Source organism: Leptodactylus fuscus, chromosome 1, assembly GCF_031893055.1.
Source record: "Leptodactylus fuscus isolate aLepFus1 chromosome 1, aLepFus1.hap2, whole genome shotgun sequence".
In the NCBI taxonomy this organism is placed as follows: Eukaryota; Metazoa; Chordata; class Amphibia; order Anura; family Leptodactylidae; genus Leptodactylus; species Leptodactylus fuscus.
The window spans coordinates 98,043,560-98,065,575 of record NC_134265.1 but is presented as its reverse complement, the minus strand read 5'-3'; the positions used below and the strand labels follow the sequence as shown (position 1 = coordinate 98,065,575).

At 39.6% G+C, this 22,016-nt stretch overlaps 1 protein-coding gene across 1 annotated transcript in view; it reads right to left on the bottom strand.

Moving 5' to 3' along the window:
* Positions 1–22,016, bottom strand: part of TMEM132B (transmembrane protein 132B) — a 428,290-nt gene that overhangs the window by 110,453 nt on the left and 295,821 nt on the right. Inside the window, exon 4 of the mRNA XM_075274826.1 lies at positions 19,251–19,437. Coding sequence (XP_075130927.1) covers positions 19,251–19,437 — 187 coding nt within the window. The remainder of the gene's footprint in view (positions 1–19,250; positions 19,438–22,016) is intronic.

The window sequence follows — 22,016 nt, the reverse complement described above, 5'->3', positions numbered from 1 at the left end:
TACTGTCAGTCTTCTTCAGTGAGCAGGCCAGAAACATTGAAGGCTTTTAGTTAACAGAATGACTAGCACAATCTCTTACAAGTCTTGACTTTGACAAGTCACCTCCCGTAACATTTTCAGTTGCCTAATTTTCTATCATGCATTTAAGTAGAAAATGTTCTTTCACTTGATAAGTATTAATAGATTAATGTGCTTTCTGCTTACTTTAGGAAATATACCCCAAAATATACAGCAAAGAAAGGGCAACTATAAGTAATAGGGCCAAAGTACAGTGCAAAAGGTATATAGTATAAAGACAAATAAATAGTTATGTAAGGTGATATGAGATGAATCGTAAAACCAGCAAAATGTCAATTTTGGAGCTACTTTACATTGGCCCCTTTTTAGACAATGGAAGTTTCAGGATGAATTTCTAGATAGCTTCTATTGTCTCAGAAAAGTTGCTTTTTGATAGCAAAAGTACAGAGAAATCAATCTGCCTGGTTGTTATATATTTCTTTATTAATATGTCAATAGAAGGAATACTTAGATTTGGGATCTTATCACCTATGCATTTATATACAGTCCTATGAAAAAGTTTGGGCACCCCTATTAATCTTAATCATTTTTAGTTCTAAATATTTTGGTGTTTGCAGCAGCCATTTCAGTTTGATATATCTAATAACTGATGGACACAGTAATATTTCAGGATTGAAATGAGGTTTATTGTATTAACAGAAAATGTGCAATATGCATTAAACCAAAATTTGACCGGTGCAAAAGTATGGGCACCTCAACAGAAAAGTGACATTAATATTTAGTAGATCCTCCTTTTGCAAAGATAACAGCCTCTAGTCGCTTCCTGTAGCTTTTAATCAGTTCCTGGATCCTGGATGAAGGTATTTTGGACCATTCCTCTTTACAAAACAATTCAAGTTCAGTTAAGTTTGATGGTCGCCGAGCATGGACAGCCCGCTCTCTAATGATCTGAAAACAAAGATTTTTCAACATAGTTGTTCAGGGGAAGGATACAAAAAGTTGTCTCAGAGATTTAACCTGTCAGTTTCCACTGTGAGGAACATAGTAAGGTAATGGAAGATCACAGGGACAGTTCTTGTTAAGCCCAGAAGTGGCAGGCCAAGAAAAATATCAGAAAGGCAGAGAAGAAGAATGGTGAGAACAGTCAAGGACAATCCACAGACCACCTCCAAAGAGCTGCAGCATCATCTTGCTGCAGATGGTGTCACTGTGCATCAGTCAACTATACAGCGCACTTTGCACAAGGAGAAGCTGTATGGGAGAGTGATGAGAGAGAAGCCATTTCTGCAAGCACGCCACAAACAGAGTCGCCTGAAGTATGCAAAAGCACATTTGGACAAGCCAGCTTCACTTTGGAAGAAGGTCCTGTGGACTGATGAAACAAAGATTGATTTGTTTGGTCATACAAAAAAGCGTTATGCATGGTGTCCAAAAAAACAGTATTCCAAGAAAAACACTTGCTACCCACTGTAAAATTTGGTGGAGGTTCCATCATGCTTTGCGGCTGTGTGGACAATGCCAGCATCGGGAATCTTGTTAACGTTGAGGGTCGCATGGATTCCACTCAGTATCAGCAGATTCTTGAGAATAATGTTCAAGAATCAGTGACAAAGTTGAAGTTACGCCAGGGATGGATATTTTAGCAAGACAAAGATCCAAATACTGCTCCAAATCGACTCAGGCATTCATGCAGAGGAACAATTACAATGTTCTGGAATGGCCATCCCAGTCCCCAGACCTGAATATCATTGAACATCTGTGGGATGATTTGAAGCGCGCTGTCCATGCTCGGCGACCATCAAACTTAACTGAACTTGAATTGTTTTGTAAAGAGGAATGGTCCAAAATACCTTCATCCAGGATCCAGGAACTGATTAAAAGCTACAGGAAGCGACTAGAGGCTGTTATCTTTGCAAAAGGAGGATCTACTAAATATTAATGTCACTTTTCTGTTGAGGTGCCCATACTTTTGCACCGGTCAAATTTTGGTTTAATGTATATTGCACATTTTCTGTTAGTGCAATAAACCTCATTTCACTCCTGAAATATTACTGTGTCCATCAGTTATTAGATATATCAGACTGACATGGCTGCTGCAAACACCAAAATATTTAGAACTAAAAACGATTAAGATTAATAGGGGTGCCCAAACTTTTTCATAGGACTGTAGTTCTTAGAACCGTCAATCTGTATGCAGTGATATTAACCTAGTAGTGACTACAGACGGCTAGAACTTTATCATGTAACTATAGGTGTGTAAGGGAAGCTTTATATCAGAAACAGCACCCTGATAAAGATTTCCTATGATTATTATTATTTACAGTGTGTCCCTAAAAATAAGACAGTGTCTTATATTAAATTTTGATCCTAAAGACATGCTATGTCTTATTTTCAGGGGATGTTTATGTGCTTGCAGCGCAAAGACTGTATGAAGAAAAACATTGCAGCCGGCTGAACACTGTGTGCGGTGCTCTGTGTACACAGGTAAGCCAGCTGCTGCCTCTGCTGTGATGCCGTGCATTGTATCCACTGTTCCTGCTGCTGTGAGATGGGCAGGGAGAATGGACCAGCTGCCACATACGATGCTTAGTGTATGCACAGTGGGCATCTCCCAGCTCATCCTATACAGCAGCAGGAACAATGGATACAATGTATCGCAGCGGCGTCAGCAGTCAGCATACCTGTGCACAGTTTTTAGCCGGCTGCAATGTTTTTCTTCATACAATCTTTGTGCAAAAAGATTATTACCGTATTATTGGGGGATGTCTTACTTTCGGGGGGTGCATTATATTAGGCAATTCAACAAAACCCCTGCTGTGTCTTACTTTCGGGGGATGACTTATTTTCGGGTGAAACAGGGCATTTATCTAGTACAATTAATTCCATGGTGCTTTACATTTGGGGGTTACAAACAGTACACAAAATATACAGGCAGATATAAAACTAACAGTGACCAACTGGCACAGTGGGGTAGAGGGCCCTTCCTGCAAGGGCTTACAATCTATGAGGGAAGGGGGGTAGAGACAGAAGGAGAGGGGGAGATTGTACAGATGGCGGTGCGGTGATAGTGTTATTGGAGGTTGTAGGCCTTCCTGAATAGGTGAGTCTTCAGGGCCTTCTTGAAGCATGTGATTGTGGGGGTCAGTCTTATGTGTCGTGGTAAGGAGTTCCAGAGTATGGGGGATGCATGGGAGAAATCTTGGAGACGGTTGTGTGAGGAGCGGATGAGAATAGACTGGAATAGGAGTTCTTTGGAGCATCTGAAGTTACGTGTGGAAAAGTAACGGGAGATTAGGTTGGAGATATATGGAGGGGACAGGTTGTAGATGGCTTTGTGTGTTAACGTTAGTAGCTTGAACTCAATACACTGGGCAATGCGTAGTCAGTGGAGGGACTGGCAGAGGGGAGCAGCCGATGAAGATTGGGAGGAGAGGTGAGTTAAGCGAGCAGCGCAGTTTAGGTGGACTGGAGGGGGGCGAAAGTATTCGCTGGGAGTTATGATAGCATTCAGCACATACAACTACGAAGACCACTACATTACTGGCATTAATATATGAGGACTCTCTGTACTTTAATCTATGTTGGACACATACAGTAACCGTTGTGTAGGAGAGGATGGTCATATAGATGGCAGTTTACGGGGTATTTTGATGGCTCTATTGCTTATTATGTACACGTTGCTGACTGTGATGAAGCCCTTATCTAAATCCTGAGTGTGAACATGCAAAGTGTCATATTAAACCTCTATCTTTTCACACTTCCATAGAAATTCCAGACTCAGAATTGCTGCATCCAGAAGTACTGTACATATGCTAGTCATATACCCTTCTGTATACTAGGCATGTGTCTTTGGCACATATTATATAGTCCCTTCTGTTGGCATTTCCTAGTCACTCTTTATCTGAAAATGGCTGTTGGATAGTAAAGATTTAGCATGTACACCAGGGCTCACAATTGCTATTTTAAGTTATATTTACTTAGAGAGCCTAAAGCGCCACCATCTGTAATAACAGCTCGAGCTACTGGACCTTCCAAGAGCTAAATGTGATTTAGGTTGAGCTGTTTCTATGCCTTCTTAGTATGTAGTCACCAGCGTATATCCTGCTCCATCTGCTCACAAATGTAATGTATGAAATGCCTTGATTTTTTTTTCTTGTTATAGGCCGGCGCTCATTTTCATCAGTCTTTATAGACTTTAAACAGACACAAGGACATATTGCAAAGCGCAGAAAAGAGGGCTTTTATGTCTGAGATGTATTTGTCTGAGGGTCTGTGTACCCAGATTGTTATTGTGTTGATTGCTTTCTGCAAAAAATAATAGAATAAAAAAATCCTCTACAATTTAGTAACGAGAAAAGAAAAGATACTCAGTATTCACTGTAAGTGGCACAGAAAGAGAATATAGACTATTGGTAGGAATATAATAACGGAAAGTTGTGGAGAGCAAAGGAAGGAGTCACAATGAAACATATAGGAAAGGCATTGCTTGGACAATGAATACAGTAGGACATGATGAAAAGAGGACCACAAGACGACTAAAGAAGCAGGTCCTGAAAACGGGTTTGGTTTTCTACTGCCGTTAAGTAGACAGTGTTTCCAAAGTTCATCCACATCTTACAAAATCCCTAAGCTGGTGTCATCATGTCCTAGAGTAGTGCTTCAGATCCTTAAGACATGTGGTGGAAAGCTGAGATAGATTTCAAAAGTAAATTCACACCAAAATTTTGTGATTTTCTATTTCCAACAAATTGTATCAATCCCTGGTCCATGGCCAAAAAACCTGCCAAAACTGACTGGTTTGTGCTGCAGGCATCAGAAGCGGTTTCCAGGGTGTTTAGCCTGGGTTCCAAACTTTGCATAGGACATTTTGAAATCTGTGGCTGAACACGCGCAGTAGTAAATGATAGTCTACCTGTTTAAAACGCAAGACACTTTGGGTTGCAATTTTTTTTTCTATAGTGTCTGTATAGAATTTCTTTAAATCCTATCCACTACACTTCAGCGGATTATCTGCAAGTGATTCCACAGTGAACTTGCAACATGCGGGCCCTAGTCTTGCAAAGTGGACAATGATATAGTATGTAATTTCTAAGGAGCAGTATGGAACAGTATACAGAGAATGTATACAACATGTCATATTTGTTCACTGGTATGTGGCATAAAATCTGTTAGGTGAAAAATTAAGAAATGGCAAAGTTTCACTGCAATGTACAATAATAAATGAGCATTTAATTGTACAGCTTGAAATTTACCTAAGTAGTATAAAGGTAAAGGTTCCCTCAAACCCACGATCTATAAATAAGTGTCAATGTGGTTTTTAGATTTGGGAACATTTCTATAAGTAATGCAGACTGATTCGGAAAGAGCAGCATAGGGGTCACAATTGATCCATGTGCGACAAGTAAAGATATTTCTGTGCATCTCTATCTCACTTTGAATTCTTAAGCAGCTGGATGAGTTTCAAAGGTATAAGAGGTAAAATACACAGTGTGCAGATATGCAAGAGATTCATTAAGGGCAAATGGGACAGAAACGAGTTGTTTTTCATTGCACTTTTGCTATGTTTTTCTCTGTGTTTTTTTATTTCTTATTAAATCTATAGGGTAAATGCAAGTATTTCTAAGGGTAAAATTGAGATACTGTGCTTTTCAATAATGCATGCATTTTTGAAAACTCAGCTTTTCCGCAGCATTTTTTTCTGCAATGTGTGGATGGGATTAGCCATCTGGTATTGTAAAACGCAGGACAAATGCTGCGTTTCCACAACGTGGGGCCTTAGCCTAAAGGAGTTCTAAGATGGTTTTGAAAACGTCTTTACAGGACATGGTAAATGTATCTTCATATGTCTTCTTATGTCACTACCCAGAACAGAAGAACAACAGGGTTGCAAGGTTGTGATACTGCAAAAATTCTGTGTCAAGACTAATGGTACAGTACTGGATGCTGAAATATGATTTTTATTTCTTTTTTTTCATATCAGTATGTCCTTGTAGAATGGAAGGAAATCCACGCAAACATGGGGAGAACATACAAACTCCTTACAGATCTTGTTCCTGGCAGGATTCAAACCCAGGACTCCAGTATTGCAAGGCTGCAGTGCTAACCACTGAGACACCGTGTTGCCCCAGATTTTTATTTTTAATGTCGTGTAAGGCAAACTTTTTTTTCCAAAATCCACCCAGATTTTTTCATTAGGATTTTGGGATTTCTACAGCACTGCATGGACTATATCCACACTGACATTGTTGTCTCTGCTCTTTGACTGATGCACTGATGTCATGAAATTGCATGGTATAAAGAAATGAGGTCAGACCCCCAACAGGGCGCACAAGTATAAATACCTACCTGTCCTCCTGGGAGTAAGACACTGGTTGGTGATATTACCCACTGTGTTCATGTCTAAATATAGGTATTAAAGCAATGTATCTCAGACTACCACTGCTCTCGTATTGATAAATCAGGTTACAGCTATGTCAGCCAGCACGACTATCCACAGGATTCTATTCAGGAAGCTAACAAGCTACAAGGATGTATGCCAACACCATTTGCAAAAGCCTCCGTGTAGACTCAGCCCATACTGCATTTTGGGGTCTAAAAATAGATCTTAAAGGGAATGTGTCACTAATGTTTAAATTATTTTTTTAAAATAGATATTGAAATGTATTACTATTTCTGTCATTTGTTTTTATTTTCTGATTGTAGAGTCTTTTAAAATTGATTTTCTGTACATGATTATTGAGCTGCCATTTTACCTGAGCTTCTTCTCTGTTAAGAGCATTAATGATATGCTTTATAGCAGTCTCATGGCCATTGGCAGCAATAGACAGGCAGCAATAGACTGGCGCTGACTCACTGAGGTCTATAGGAGAGTTTTGAAGACATGTACAGGGAGGGGGAGTTCAATATCAATTGTCAGTAGTGGACTTAATGGTGAGTCATTGGTGTTATCTGTAGAGGTGCTATAAGCCATTATAATCCTGTCTTTGATGCAATTGACAATTGTTAGTCTATTATTGGGCTTAGTGGACAGAGTGAAAATTGCCATATATTGTACTTTTTTAGTATAGAAAATGGAAAGTGAAAAAAATATCCAAAATTTGTTAATTCTTCTTATTAATTAATTTATTCTTTTTAAGTGAAGAAGTTAAAAAACAATGCACATTAAAATTAAGGTGGAAAAGAAAGAAAATACAAGTCAATGTGCAAATAATAATGCATATGTCCTATCCAGCACCTGGAGGCTGGCCATGACCATACATATAGTTCATATATAACAACGTTGTATGTCACAGTGTGTTTCAAACCCGATAACTTTATTCCAGGTGTGGATCATTGTATTTACACAAAACAGCCCAACCTGGCCGTGCCACTGTCTCTTTATATAATACACAAACCCAAATCAGATACAGGACTTCTCATTTTGGCAGCCAAGGAAAAATTCTGGGCAAGAAAACTAGTTTTAGACCTGCAGACATAATGTGCTATAATTGCTTGGCTTATACTTTATGTTCTGCTTATGTTCTGGAAAAGAATTTGGTATGGCATGAACATGCATAGTAACCTCAGTACATTCTACATTGAAAACAAATATTCTTTAAATTATACAAAATCATCATAGTTACTCTTATAATCCTACAGTGTTTATTCGGGGGAAGGCAAAACAATTGCTTCATTGTATAGGAAAGAAATACTGTCTGGTGCCATTATGTTCATATAATATAAAGTGATTATGTAATACATTGTATATGAGGATAGAGTAGCATATAAGACTATGCTGAGATCAAAACAATGTATGCTAAAATAAAGAAGGTGAAACATAGTCAAAATCCTTCTAAAACAACCGCCTCCCATTGATATCAATGGGAGCCAGTCATTTCCTTTTTCCTTGAGCGGTTTCTTGCCCTTTCTTCGGGTGGATTCGACATCTGCCTTGCAACATCTCCCTCCCGACTAAGCGCATCTATTTGGGCCTAAACCGGAGCGGAATGCCGTGACTGGATGCCGATGCACTGCAGCGGCATCCAGGCGCGGCTAGCCGTTTTTTGGTCCAGAATCTGAGACGACTTCCATGTCAAATTCCGGACGGAAAAACCCTGTCTGAACCCGGCCTTATGCTTTTTACAAACAAAAAAAAAAATCATATTTTGTGCAAGAAACAGGTTAATTTTTAAGGTCTGTGAACATGTCAATGAATATGTTTATATAGATTTGTCAAGATGTATCAATGTACAGAAAAAACATAATGTGAACAAGTCTTTAGGTTTACACTTTAATGGATCTTTTTCTAAATGATAAAATTATGCAAACATTATAATTTAATTACAGATGTCAACGAATATATTCTTTAAATGTTGGCACTCCCCACTATGGCACTATAGTATGAGCAATGACTTGTTATTATCAGGGTACAATATAGCTATATTGTTGGCTGCACTGTATGACAACCCTTATTACAAAGATAGATGTCCATTCTAAAGTATTGATACTGAGACTCCTCTCCCTCCTCCCCCTCCCCTCTCCTCTCCTCCCACTGCAGGTTCTTGTTATATAGTATTGTACTTTGCTTATTGTTACATAAGTATTACTTTGTATCCTCCAGAATGTATGAATGTTGTCTGCTGTCATTGATGTAGAGATTATTCATGTCAATCTTCCTGCGCTTAATGTTCCTTGTAAAAGTTGCAAAAATCCAAATAAGATCAATTTTAAAAGAAAAATAAAAAAACATTGTTTCAAAGATATTGGCGTTTATGCTGACATTATTTATGAATACCTATAATGGGATAATATATGGCATTATTATTTAGACATTACAGAGTAAAAATGATTTTAGTGATGGTATTATTTAGCATTGTATAGCATATTATGTAACAATGAGGTGACATATTATTTCGGCATAGTATTGATCAGGCACTGTTATTTCAGATTAATCTCGTGTTTCTCAGCTGATTTTGCTATAGATGTGGTCACATTAATAGAAGAGGCCTAAGTGATAAATTCAGTACAGGCTGCAAATAATATCCGGAACTACCATCCTATTAATATTATAAAGAGTTTGTGGGTTTGTGTGTTTGGATGTTTGTTCCTCAATCACGCAAAACCTGCTCGAACGATTTGGCTGAAAGTTTCCACAAACATAGTTAATACACCCGATTGCGCAATAGGCTACTTTTCGTCACAATAGTATACATACGTTTGTGCCAGGACCCCCACAAAACCCAAACTCACACCATCATCTCTGCAATCTCACACACTTTGGACCATAGCAAGCCCCAAAATTCATATTGCCCTCTACAGCCTAGCCCCTAACCCCACACAATCACATATACATATACTTTACCACTTTGCCCCTCACCTTAACCCTGCTGTTCTGTTCGGGTCAATATGACCCAAAATGATTTTTGAGACCCTGCAGATTTTTTTTAATGAGGATTTGAAACTAGTGGTTCCTTGACTTTTCCTCATTTGTGGAGCTCTACATTTTTATTTTTTTTTTGTTTTGTTTTTTTGTTTACTTTTTGCTACACGCTGATTGTTACACGTGTACTGTTCGGGTCAATATGACCCAATAGCATTTCATACTGTTCTACAGGTCTCTGATTATTTCTGACTGCAAAAGTTATGTTTTTTTATGTGTTCTTCATCTCCAAATGGTGGTGGTTTCACTGTTCTTATCAGTAAGCAAGTAATTATCTAGTCTGTTTGTGAGAGAGGAGACTGGTTGTCTATCATTCAAAGGGTAAAAGTTTGTGGAGTTGCGAAACCGATCGCCACATTTTTAGAGCTACAATGTGTCTTGAAAGGTTTCATGATATTTCGAGAGTACTGTGGTGTGATTCTAAAACAGATAGAATGGAAAGAAGAGCTAAAGATAAACTAGCCCCTATTAGAAATGTTTGGAATCAATGGGTAGAGATTCTACCAAAATTGTATAACAGTGGTGAAAATGTAACTGTTGATGAGCAACTGGTGGCATTCCGAGGTAGGTGCCCATTCAGACAATATATACCAAGTAAGCCAGCAAAATATGGCATCAAGATCTGGACACTTTGCGACAGCAAAAGTTCATATGCACTAAATGTTCAAGTGTATACAGGAAAAGCCCCTGATGAAAGACCTGAAAAAAATCAGGGTATGCGTGTTGTTCTAGATTTGACTCATGGACTAAAAGGACAAAATGTCACATGTAAACAACTTTTTTACATCCTATCAACTAGGCCAGATGTTGAAGAAAAAACAACTTACCATGCTGGGTACTATGAGAAAAAACAAACCTGAACTACCGCAAGGTATCCTTAGCAAGAGAGAGGTGTACAGTTCTACTTTTTATTTTTCTGGAAATACAACTGTTGTTTCTTATGTTCCAAAAAAAAACCAAACAGGAAATTCTCATGAGCACAATGCACCATGACAATGCCGTAAGTGATAGAGAAGACAGAAAGCCTGACATTATTTTGGATTATAATGCCACAAAGGGAGCAGTTGATACTTTAGACCAAGTAATATCAACATATACATGCAAACGCAAAACCAATCGGTGGCCAATGATTTTATTTTATAACATACTGGACGTTTCTGCATACAATGCATTTGTCTTATGGTGAGAAATCGACCCTGATTGGAACCGGAATAAGCTGCATAAAAGAAGATTATTTCTTGAGGAATTGGGAAAATCCCTGGTGAGGCCATATATTGAGAGCAGAAAAGTGACCCCCAGAAGTGAGGGAGCAGCAGCCATTGTAAAAAGTGTCCAGCATGCTCAAGAAAGAGACTCCACATCCACGGCCTCCACCAGCACAGCTACCAGCAAAAAAAGGAAGAGATGGAGCTTCTGTCCATCTTCCTGTGACAATAAGACTAATCTGACATGTGCTGGATGTTCAAACTATCTGTGTAAAGGACATGCGTCTTATTATTGTGCTCAATGTAAAAACACATGAACATGTTCAGTTTTTTCTTTTTTCTTTCTAAAATGGTTGAAGTTTTTATGATTTTTCATTTGTTGATTTATAAAATTTGTTTTCAAAAAGTTAAATTTCATGTTTTAGTAATAGTAATGTAAAGCTTCTTTATTATTTGTGTGCAGAATGTCAACAATCGAAGATAATTGCAAAAAGCCTGTGTAACCTTTTTATGAAAAAAAAAAATAATAAGTTTGAATTTAAATTTTTCTTTTGTTTATGATCAAACATGTTCACATACAGTATTTCAATGAAAAAAGTATTCAAATAAAACAATTAGAATAGCTAAAAATCAAGAATTAATAGGTCGGGTCATATTGACCCGGGAACAGTACAAGTGTATAGCAAATGCGAACAGACCAGCAGGGTTAACGATACTCCAGGAGGCTCTCTTTAACACTCCGGAGTAGCCATGTTTGCCGACCCCCACCGCTCTGACAATCCGCGACACCGCCCACCCATGTCAATACCCCTAGGCGGTCTAATAAATGCAAAAACAAAAAAAAAGGAAAAATAAAAAATAAAAAGTATTACAAATTCAACCCCCCCCCCCATTTCCCTAGAACACATATAATAGTAGTTAAATACTGTGAAACAGATACATGTTAGGTATCCCTGTGTCCAAAATCGCCCGCTCTACAAAGCTATACAAATATTTTGCCTGGACGCTTAACGCCGTAGCAGCAAACATACTGAAAAGTCCAAAGCCACTGTTTTTTCACTATTTTCATTATCATACAAATATCAATCAAAAGTGATCAAACCAATAGCATTTCCCGAAAAAGCAACAACTAAAAACTACACCCGGCCCCGCAAAAAAAGACATCCGCCGACACAGACAAATAAAAAAGTGACTGCTGTCAGAATATAGCAACTTTTACAAACAAAAAAATGTCAACACACTACTGGCAGAAAATAACAAAGCATACAATGTCGTATATCGAGGTATATTAACTTGAAATACCTCTATCCCAAAGTCACTATGTACAGTTTCTCACAACACCGTATAGAAGCTCAAATACAAATTACATTCAACACAAAAGCCTCACGTATTCTCTGAATTACAGCAAAAACAAGATATAAAGTTACATTTCATATCCCATCCCTTATACACAGTACGAAAACCTTACCCGCGCCTGTATATACCTACTTCTACAATCACCGCAGACGAAGTCGCGGGTACCAGCTAGTAGCTTCATAATGCCATAAACAATTGAAATACATTTTTGTAATGTAATTCTCCCCCAACTGGACACAGGAGCATATTCTTGTAGAGAAAGTACTACTCTGGGTAATGCAGCGATGAAACATGCAGAACATTGTAATCTGCCAAATATACTATGTATATGTAAATGTGTAGAATTAGCAATAATGACAATGAAGTCTATCATACTAATAATGAGAGGATATAAGACCTTACTACTATATTCCAGGTTACAATATAAGTAACTTACTGGTTAACGTATATTTTTAAGAGTTCAAGTCAACCATTATTAATTTTGTGACCAATACATGACAATGACATATGTCCAAACTAAAAGTCACTTTCCTTAGGCCACTGCAAAATTCATAAAAGGCAGAAAATGTCAAAATGCTGGGATGTAGATGGAAAGGTGATATAATTGACCTCTTGTTGCAAATGAGCAAATGATAACTTTCTATGGGAAGAACTTGTAAAATCCAATTCCCAGTTGTTTAACTTCATGGAATTCACATGATTTCCAAAATTCAAGTCAAACGATGAAGCTAAACAGTTTTAGACTAAGGCCCCACGTAGTGGGCTACAGCCGAACAGTGCTGCCGGAAAAAATGTGGCGGAAACACATTACAGCACGTTTCACAGAAAGTCCGCAAAGGTTTCCTAAAGTTGACTGAACATTTACTTTATTCTGGTAGTTATCTTCTAGGTTTTCAAATTAACATTTCAGGAACCTGTAGGCACAGAATGTCTGATCCTTTGGGCTCCACCCTTCAAGGAGACCACATACTAAGTTAAACATGTCTCAGGCTAAGGCCCCACCGGCCGTAATGGCAGCGCTAAAGCGCTGCGGAAAGAACCGCTGCGTGATCGCATTACGGTTCTTTCCGCAGCGCTTTGAAGAGAAAGTTCACAGAGTTTTCCTCTGCGGACTTTCTCTTCCCATTATATCTATGGGAAAGCCACCAGCGTTTCCGTAGATATAATTGATATGCCGCAATTTGCAAAGCTGCAACGGCTTTGCAAATCGCAGCATGTCTGCGCTGCAATTTCTTCCACAAAGTGGGTATGGGATTCACATGAATCCCATCCCCTTTGCTTGCACTGTAAAATGCTGCAATTTGTCCTGCAGCGTCTCCGCTGCGGGAAAATCGCGGCGTTTACATCCCGTGGGGCCCCGGCCTTAAGGCTGAGGCTTCACGTTGCAGAAAAGAAGCTATTTTGTTGCAGATTTTGCTGTGTGTTTTTGAGCCAACATGGAGCCTAAGCCTTAAATGTTTGTCCGCTCTTGCAGAATAGGATAGAGGTTTGACAGTCATACTCCAAAAGTCTATCAGGGTTTCCATTGTTGTTCAAGGAATTCTCCACATGCAGTTTGAACACCTTTGTTATATAGACCTTTTCCCTGTACCAGAACAGGCAAAATCGCCAAGAAATATTCATGGGGAAAAATCCCCCCCACCTCTCCTTATTTTCCACCACCTGTCAGGATGGTGACTAATACAGAGAAGCCTGTCAATCACTACCATTAGGGTCAGTAGATGGAAAGGGAGTGCCCTCTCCACAAATGTTATCGACTTAAACTATGGGGAAGATTTATTGAGACTGTCAGTTCATACACAAGTCTTAATAAAGGGCCCAACATGTGAAAGGCACACCTGAGAAAACTGGGTAGAGATATAATAAAGATGTCATGGCAAGGCATCCCTAACCTGGTCAGCCCTACTCTGCCTAAATTCTGTAAAAGTTCCAAGCTAGAATGGGAATATACCTTGAGAGTGCACCACTTTATCACCCATCTATGCCAGAAAATTAGCATAAATTAGATAATGCATAATTCCCCTATGTGCGCAATGTGTCCATTTAGTGATTACATATTTTGTGCCAATTGGCTACTAGTATATAGCAGTATATAGGGGAGCAAACTACACTAACAGATTGGTTATAACTCCACAACCAAATCACTAATTAATACATGATGTAATAAAATGGACATATGAATATACAATGTTCAGACGTGGATGCATTTGGAATGTTTTATACCTTTCAAATATGCCTACAAACATGTGTCTAGTGTGCCTATAGGTCAATCCAGTCCAAATGAATATAGACTGTCTGGTCGGGTATGTTAATTTATCATCTTAATCTCCCAACTGCAAAACACTAATGAAACATCTTATCTGTTTAAGCCAATAATAAGTTAGTTCAGTTCTGTATATCTCCTCCTTGTAAAGTGCTCGCTGGACCCCAGGATCTATCAGGATAAACAGATGAATAGGAACAAAACGGCTTTAGGTGGTATCAGACTATACAAAGTCTGAGGTCTTGAAAGCACAGACAGCGCTATACTGCATCATTAAAGGACATTAGCAGAAAATTGTCAGGAGCAAATTATTATTATTTACTCCCGGAATGAAAAGTCAGAAGAAAAGTATGAATCTTTCACAGCGTCTAATACCATGTTGCCAGTGAGGACCTGTAGTTCCCAAGTCACTTTGACCGGAAAGTGCACAACTTACAGTACATGTTAATTATTTCTTACAAATGCATTCCTGTCAAAGCGAATGTAGATAATAAAACAACTTGTCCCCAGTCACCTAAGGAACTCTGCAGATATTAGTACAGTTCTGTATATTACAACAGATCAGTGGGAGTTCATCTACATTCACCCTGTATATAAAGCTTGTGAAACCTAATGAGTCTCCTCTAATAGAACCTGAAGAGGAACTGCGAGATGTTCAAAGCTGAGCCAGAGCTGCCGACATAAAACGCTTCTCCTTAGAACACAGGTCCAAGGGTCTTTTCTACCTTGTGATTTCAGCAATTTGCTTTCAGATCACCAGTTTTGTATTATGAATATTTTGCTTTTAGATGTTGAAGAGATTCATTAGAGAAGTCATTTGAAATATGTATGAGGTTCTCATAACATTAATAGAAGGGAGAAATTAGGATTGCCTAGTTCACTTTGTAACTTTAAAGACAGTCTGTTCCCGGGAAATTCAACATCAGTTCAGCCACAGTGCATTGCAGGTGATATTATGCGGAATACCAACGCACCTTTACATAGTTCAGTAGGTGCACCATTTCCTTGAAAAAAGACATTTTTATAAGTATGCAAAAGATGCTCAAGTGCAATGGGATGTGTCAGAGCCTTCAAGTCCTCCCTTCTCAGAATCCAGAATCTCTGCCCCTGTATAGTTGATCGATAGCCTCTTCCTATCTTACAGCTATGATGTTATCTGTTGCACTTATAATCCTGGTTGAAGTCTTTGGGGGCTCTGCCACACTAGTCCTTGGTGGCTTTGCCCTTCTGCACTTGAGCCTCATTTGCAGATTTATAAAAATGGCATTTTCAAGGGAATGATGCCTTTACTGGGCTATCTAAAGCTACAGTAGTGCTCAGCACAATGTTTCCTAACAAAAAGAAAGATACAGGCACTATCTACCACTGGCCACAGTTCACACTTCCGCTCTCACCCAGTTTCAAGTCCTCCAATGTTTGGACCAAGGTGGTGCTCAACTAAATGCAGTCTGATGCAGCAATGTTGAAGAGAAAAAGCAGCAATCACCATCTGCATAAAACTTCTTTATTCCAAAATCACACAGATTGTCGGAAATACAATGTCATAACCGATTCACGTCTCACCATGCTTCCTGCAGGCCTCTCTCTCTCTCTCTCTCTATACATATATATATACAGTCCTATGAAAAAGTTTGGGCACCCCTATTAATCTTAATCATTTTTAGTTCTAAATATTTTGGTGTTTATAACAGCCATTTCAGTTTGATATATCTAATAACTGATGGACACAGTAATATTTCAGGATTGAAATGAGGTTTATTGTACTAACAGAAAATGTGCAATATGCATTAAACCAAAATTTGACCGGTGCAAAAGTATGGGCACCTCAACAGAAAAGTGACATTAATATTTAGTAGATCCTCCTTTTGCAAAGATAACAGCCTCTTGTCGCTTCCTGTAGCTTTTAATCAGTTCCTGGATCCTGGATAAAGGTATTTTGGACAAACAATTCAAGTTCAGTTAAGTTAGATGGTCGCCAAGCATGGACAGCCTGCTTCAAATCATCCCACAGATGTTCAATGATATTCAGGTCTGGGGACTGGGATGGCCATTCCAGAACATTGTAATTGTTCCTCTGCATGAATGCCTGAGGATTTGGAGCGGTGTTTTGGATCATTGTCTTGCTGAAATATCCATCCCCGGCGTAACTTCAACTTCGTCACTGATTCTTGAACATTATTCTCAAGAATCTGCTGATACTGAGTGGAATCCATGCGACTCTCAACTTTAACAAGATTCCCGATGCCGGCATTGGCCACACAGCCCCAAAGCATGATGGAACCTCCACCAAATTTTACAGTGGGTAGCATGTGTTTTTCTTGGAATGCTGTTTCTTTTTGGACGCCATGCATAACGCCTTTTTTTATAACCAAACAACTCAATTTTTGTTTCCAAAATGAAGCTGCCTTGTCCAAATGTGTTTTTTCATACCTCAGGCAACTCTATTTGTGGCGTACGTGCAGAAACAGCTTCTTTCTCATCACTCTCCCATACAGCTTCTATTTGTGCAAAGTGCGCTGTATAGTTGACCGATGCACAGTGACACCATCTGCAGCAAGATGATGCTGCAGCTCTTTGGAGGTGGTCTGTGGATTGTCCTTGACTGTTCTCACCATTCTTCTTCTCTGCCTTTCTGATATTTTTCTTGGCCTGCCACTTCTGGGCTTAACAAGAACTGTCCCTGTGGTCTTCCATTTCCTTACTATGTTCCTCACAGTGGAAACTGACAGGTTAAATCTCTGAGACAACTTTTTGTATCCTTCCCCTGAACAACTATGTTGAACAATCTTTGTTTTCAGATCATTTGAGAGTTGTTTTGAGTAGCCCATGATGCCACTCTTCAGAGGAGATTCAAATAGGAGATCAACTTGCAATTGGCCACCTTAAATACCTTTTCTTATGATTGGATACATCTGGCTATGAAGTTCAAAGCTCACTGAGGTTACAAAACCTACAAAACCAATTTTGTGCTTCAGTAAGTCAGTAAAAAGTAGTTAGGGGAATTCAAATCAATAAAATGATAAGGGTGCCCATACTTTTGCACCGGTCAAATTTTGGTTTAATGCATATTGCACATTTTCTGTTAGTATAATAAACCTCATTTCAATCCTGAAATATTACTGTGTCCATCAGTTATTAGATATATCAAACTGAAATGGCTGTTGCAAACACCAAAATATTTAGAACAAAAAATGATTAAGATTAATAGGGGTGCCCAAACTTTTTCATAGGACTGTATATATCTATATCTATATCTATATATATATATATATATATATATATATATATATATACAGTACAGACCAAAAGTTTGGACACACCTTCTCATTCAAAGAGTTTTCTGTATTTTCATGACTATGAAAATTGTAGATTCACACTGATGGCATCAAAACTAGGAATTAACACATGTGGAATTATACGTATGAAACAACTGAAAATCTGTCTTATATTCTAGGTTCTACAAAGTAGCCACCTTTTGCTTTGATTACTGCTTTGCACACTCTTGGCATTCTCTTGATGAGCTTCTTCCAACATGAGTTCTTCCAACAGTCTTGAAGGAGTTCCCAGAGATGCTTAGCACTTGTTGGCCATTCAAATATTCCATCCCTGAATCCTCTTGAAAAATGCAAGCAGGACTTTTCTCTTCGCATTTTTAGGGCGAAAACCTGGTAGACATTATAGTCTATGGGGTCTGTGGGTTTCTGTGGGTAACTGCTTTTTAAGCAAATTGAGTTTCCCGTTTTCAGGCCACCTGTGAGAGGCTAACTGAAATGGTGAGCAGTGCTGCTCTATTTTGTTTCTGTATCACCCATAGAACTGAATGGAAGCTATAGAAACAGCATTGAACAGATGATCCTCTACATGTACAGAAACAATCTAGCTACATGTTTATTCATTTCTGTGGAAGATGCAGAAACAGTCTAGAGCAGCACTGATCACTTGTTTCTGTAAATCCCACTGTGGTGGTCACGAAAGCAGATATACCATTGGTGCAACCTGTGCAACTGCACAGGGGCCCAGTAGATAAGGGGGCCCTAGCACAGCTATCTATTCTGTATCAGTTACATGGCGAAACTGGTGAACATCATCGCTAACAATTACTGATGCACTGTTAGAGATATGTACAGTATGGAAGTGCTTAGTTGATATATTGGAAAGTAAGGGACCCATAATTGTTCTTGCACAGTTGCCCTCAACTAGCAATGTCACCTCTGGGTGATTGGGATTTGCAAGAAGTTATTCCTGCCTTGGAAATGATTTGAAAATCTGGGAATAACCCTTAGAAGCTATAGAAGTAATCGGCATTATGGTCTCTCTATCAAGAACATCCACAAAACCACAAAGTTACCCAATTTAGATAAGAAAATATATCAGTGGAACTGCACACTCTTCTACACCTTGGTGGTGGTGCTAAGCAGAAAGGGTTCTCCAACCCGAATCCAAAGTGTAATAATTTGCTGCACGCACCGAGTTTTGCTTGTGGTGAAAACAGTATTCTTTAATTCAACATAAATCCATAACAACTGAAGTATTTCACAGAGGTGTAACTATGCCTATACCCCCACTTCTTGGACCCTATCGAGGACATCATTTCCGTCAACTGGCGTCTTTTCTTTTATTAAGCGCTCTTTTGCTCCAACCTGACACACCAATGCCATGAGACTCTCCATTTAGCGTTAATAGATCTAGCCAGTCATTAGACCTAAACGTTGAGGCAATATTTTGATCTACAATTCCATTTCTTTGTATTTTGCTATTCATGGTGTGTATCTCAACATGTTTATGGAATACTTCCGTTGTTATGGATTTATGTTGAATTGAAGAATACAGTTTTCACCACGAGCGAAACTCGGTGCATGCAGCAATTTACTACACCCAATGTACATAAATCCTGACCAAGTCAAACATAATTTCTGACAGAAGTCGTCTTACATAATACACATGAGAAACTCATGTGCCAAAATAAGTGTACCAAAGAGTTTTACTGTACCATGGCAATAGGAACGATCCCTGTAAACGCTGCCTGGCTGACAAAGATTTCTGAAATGACAAGTTCACTGGCAGAGTCTTCTTCTGGGTATTCCACTTGCCACGTAATCTGCTGGGCACCTGCCAAGCCACTGCCAATGTCCATTTCAAAGTCCATCTGCAGAATTTCATAAAACGAATTGTTGGTTCTGAAAGAAATTGAGAAAATGTCACTGCTTTGAACAAAGCTCCCATGAACATGAATAAGAGCCTAACCTGGTGATAATGAATTAGCATGGATGTTCCATCTTTACCACAGTGATCAAAGCATAAATCATCTAATCAATGCGGCAATAGCTGTAATTTATCACAGGTGACTCACAAGGCTTTTTCTATACCTGTCTGGAAGAAGCAATCTTTCTAATTAGTGTGCAGGCCGCACTTTCCTATTAGGAGTCAAACTAAACCTTCTCCCATGGCCTTGAGACATCAGTTCCTTTCCCTGTGAGACTGTCACTAGAAAGCGGTATCTGCCTTGTTAAGGAATCCTTGTGTCAACATCTCTCACACTTGACATGTATCTCAGAATGACATTAAAAAGTGGATTGGTTTTAAAAGCCCCCACAAAAAATACCACAGATAAAAAAAAAACTTGTTCTGTCTGTACACAAGAGATATATCCGCATGGCAAATAATCCACATAGAAAACTGGCTACATAGAAAATTGTCCACAGGAAAAAAAAATATTTACAATGAGAAATGCCCACATGGAGCTTTGTGTTGTCCAGAGGCCCTTGGCAATGGAGATTTATTGGAGCAGCATGTAATGCTGTGTGATCTGCTGACTTATCTTACACAGAGACTAGTATAAAATCTGATGTTTACACAGAGATTTGTACAGCAGATCAGTAAACCTGTCCAGGAGCTGAGCATCAAGGACAGCCTAGTCATGTCCCTGCCCCTATCAATGTCTTACCTATGTTTCTGGGCTCAGGGGAGGATGAAGGCTCTGTTAATGAAATATGATAGGGCACTAACTATTACGGTGGTGGGGCATCTGCTGGCATGCTAGGACATTATCTGGCATTGTTGTGGGATACTGACTGGCACTGTGATCATGCACCAATTAGCATTGTGGTGAGGCATTGACTAACACTGGTTAGTGGTTGACTGGCATTATGGAGGAGCAGTTGCTGGCAATGTGCTGGAGTATTGGCTAGGATTGGTGGGGCACTTTCTGGCATTATGGTGGAAAACTGGCTAGCATTGTGGTGGGTCACTAGGACATTATCTAGGACTGTGGTGGGTTGTTGACTAGTATTGTGGTAGAGGAGTGACTGGCATTGTGGTTAGTCACTGACTGGTATAGCATAGACTGACATTGTGGTGTGGCAATGAGACATTATCTGGTATTGTGGTGGGGTATGAACTGGCATTGTGTTGAATCCCTACCTAGAATTGTGGTGGGCCACTATCTGGCCTCTGTCAGCGTTATGGTAGGGCACTGATTGGGATTGTGGTGGATTGTTGACTGGTATTATGGAGGATTAGTGACTGGCATGGTTATGGGGCACTACCTAGCATTGTAGTTGGGTACTGGGACAGTATCTTGTATTGTGGTAGAGTATTGACTGTCATTAGGTTGCAGCAGAGATTGACAATGAGCACTGATTGGCAGGGCAGACTGCCCATATAGTTTAACATCAATATTCCCAGGAAACTGCTTCTTTTGATCACACATTGGACCATCTGGCCTGTCTTCTAACCCCATGTATAAAGCATACTTATATTTTAGAATCCACAATAAAAGAGATCCAGCAGAAGCCACGGTGGAAATATGAAAAAAAACTCCTTCTTTATTGATTACATCTTCTCGTAAAAAGCAATGGTACACACGTAATACACATCTGATGCGCCAGACTGACGCGCCCCTAAACATGTATTGCACTGGCAGGCCCGTGGACCTTGGGGACAATACAAAATACGCTTCCCTCTCGAGACATTAAATCTTCTCTGATCCTCAAAGATACTATAGTAACATGATACCCATAAGTAGATATTAATAACCATATGGATAGACCTATAGTTCCTAAAACACGTCAGCATACACCTTTTTCCTTCTATGCAACTTTAAGCTTGTCATGGTGTGCTCTAGACTCGCTACAGTATCCTTCACATTGAGGACCTTACAGATCAACTACTGGAAGGCTGGGCGAGAGTCAGTAGGACACTGGTTTTCGAGTCTTGGAGATAGGCACATTATCATTTATTACACTGAGCAATATATACATTTGACATGCCGCCACACGCGAATATGTCAAGCACCTTACTTAAAGAGGACCTTTCATCATTTTTCCCCACAGGCAGTTCTATATACTGCCGGAAAGCTGACAGTGCGCTGAGTTCAGCGCACTGTCGGCTTTCCCGATCTGTGCCCGGTGTGAAGAGCTTACGGTCCGGTACCGTAGCTCTTCTATGGTCAGAAGGGCGTTTCTGACTGTTAGCCAGGAACGTCCTTCTGCCTCGCGGCGCCTATCGCGCTGTGCTGTGGATCAGGGAGGAATGCCCCCTCCCCTCCCTGATAATACTCGTCTATGGACGAGCTGTGTGAGCAGAGGGAGGGGGCGTTCCTCCCCGCTCCACAGTACAGCGCGATTGGCTGTGCTGTGAAGAAGGACGTTCCTGGCTAACAGTCAGAAACGCCCTTCTGATCATAGAAAAGCTACGGTACCGGGCCGTAAGCTCTTCACACCGGGCACAGATCGGGAAAGCCGACAGTGCACTGAAC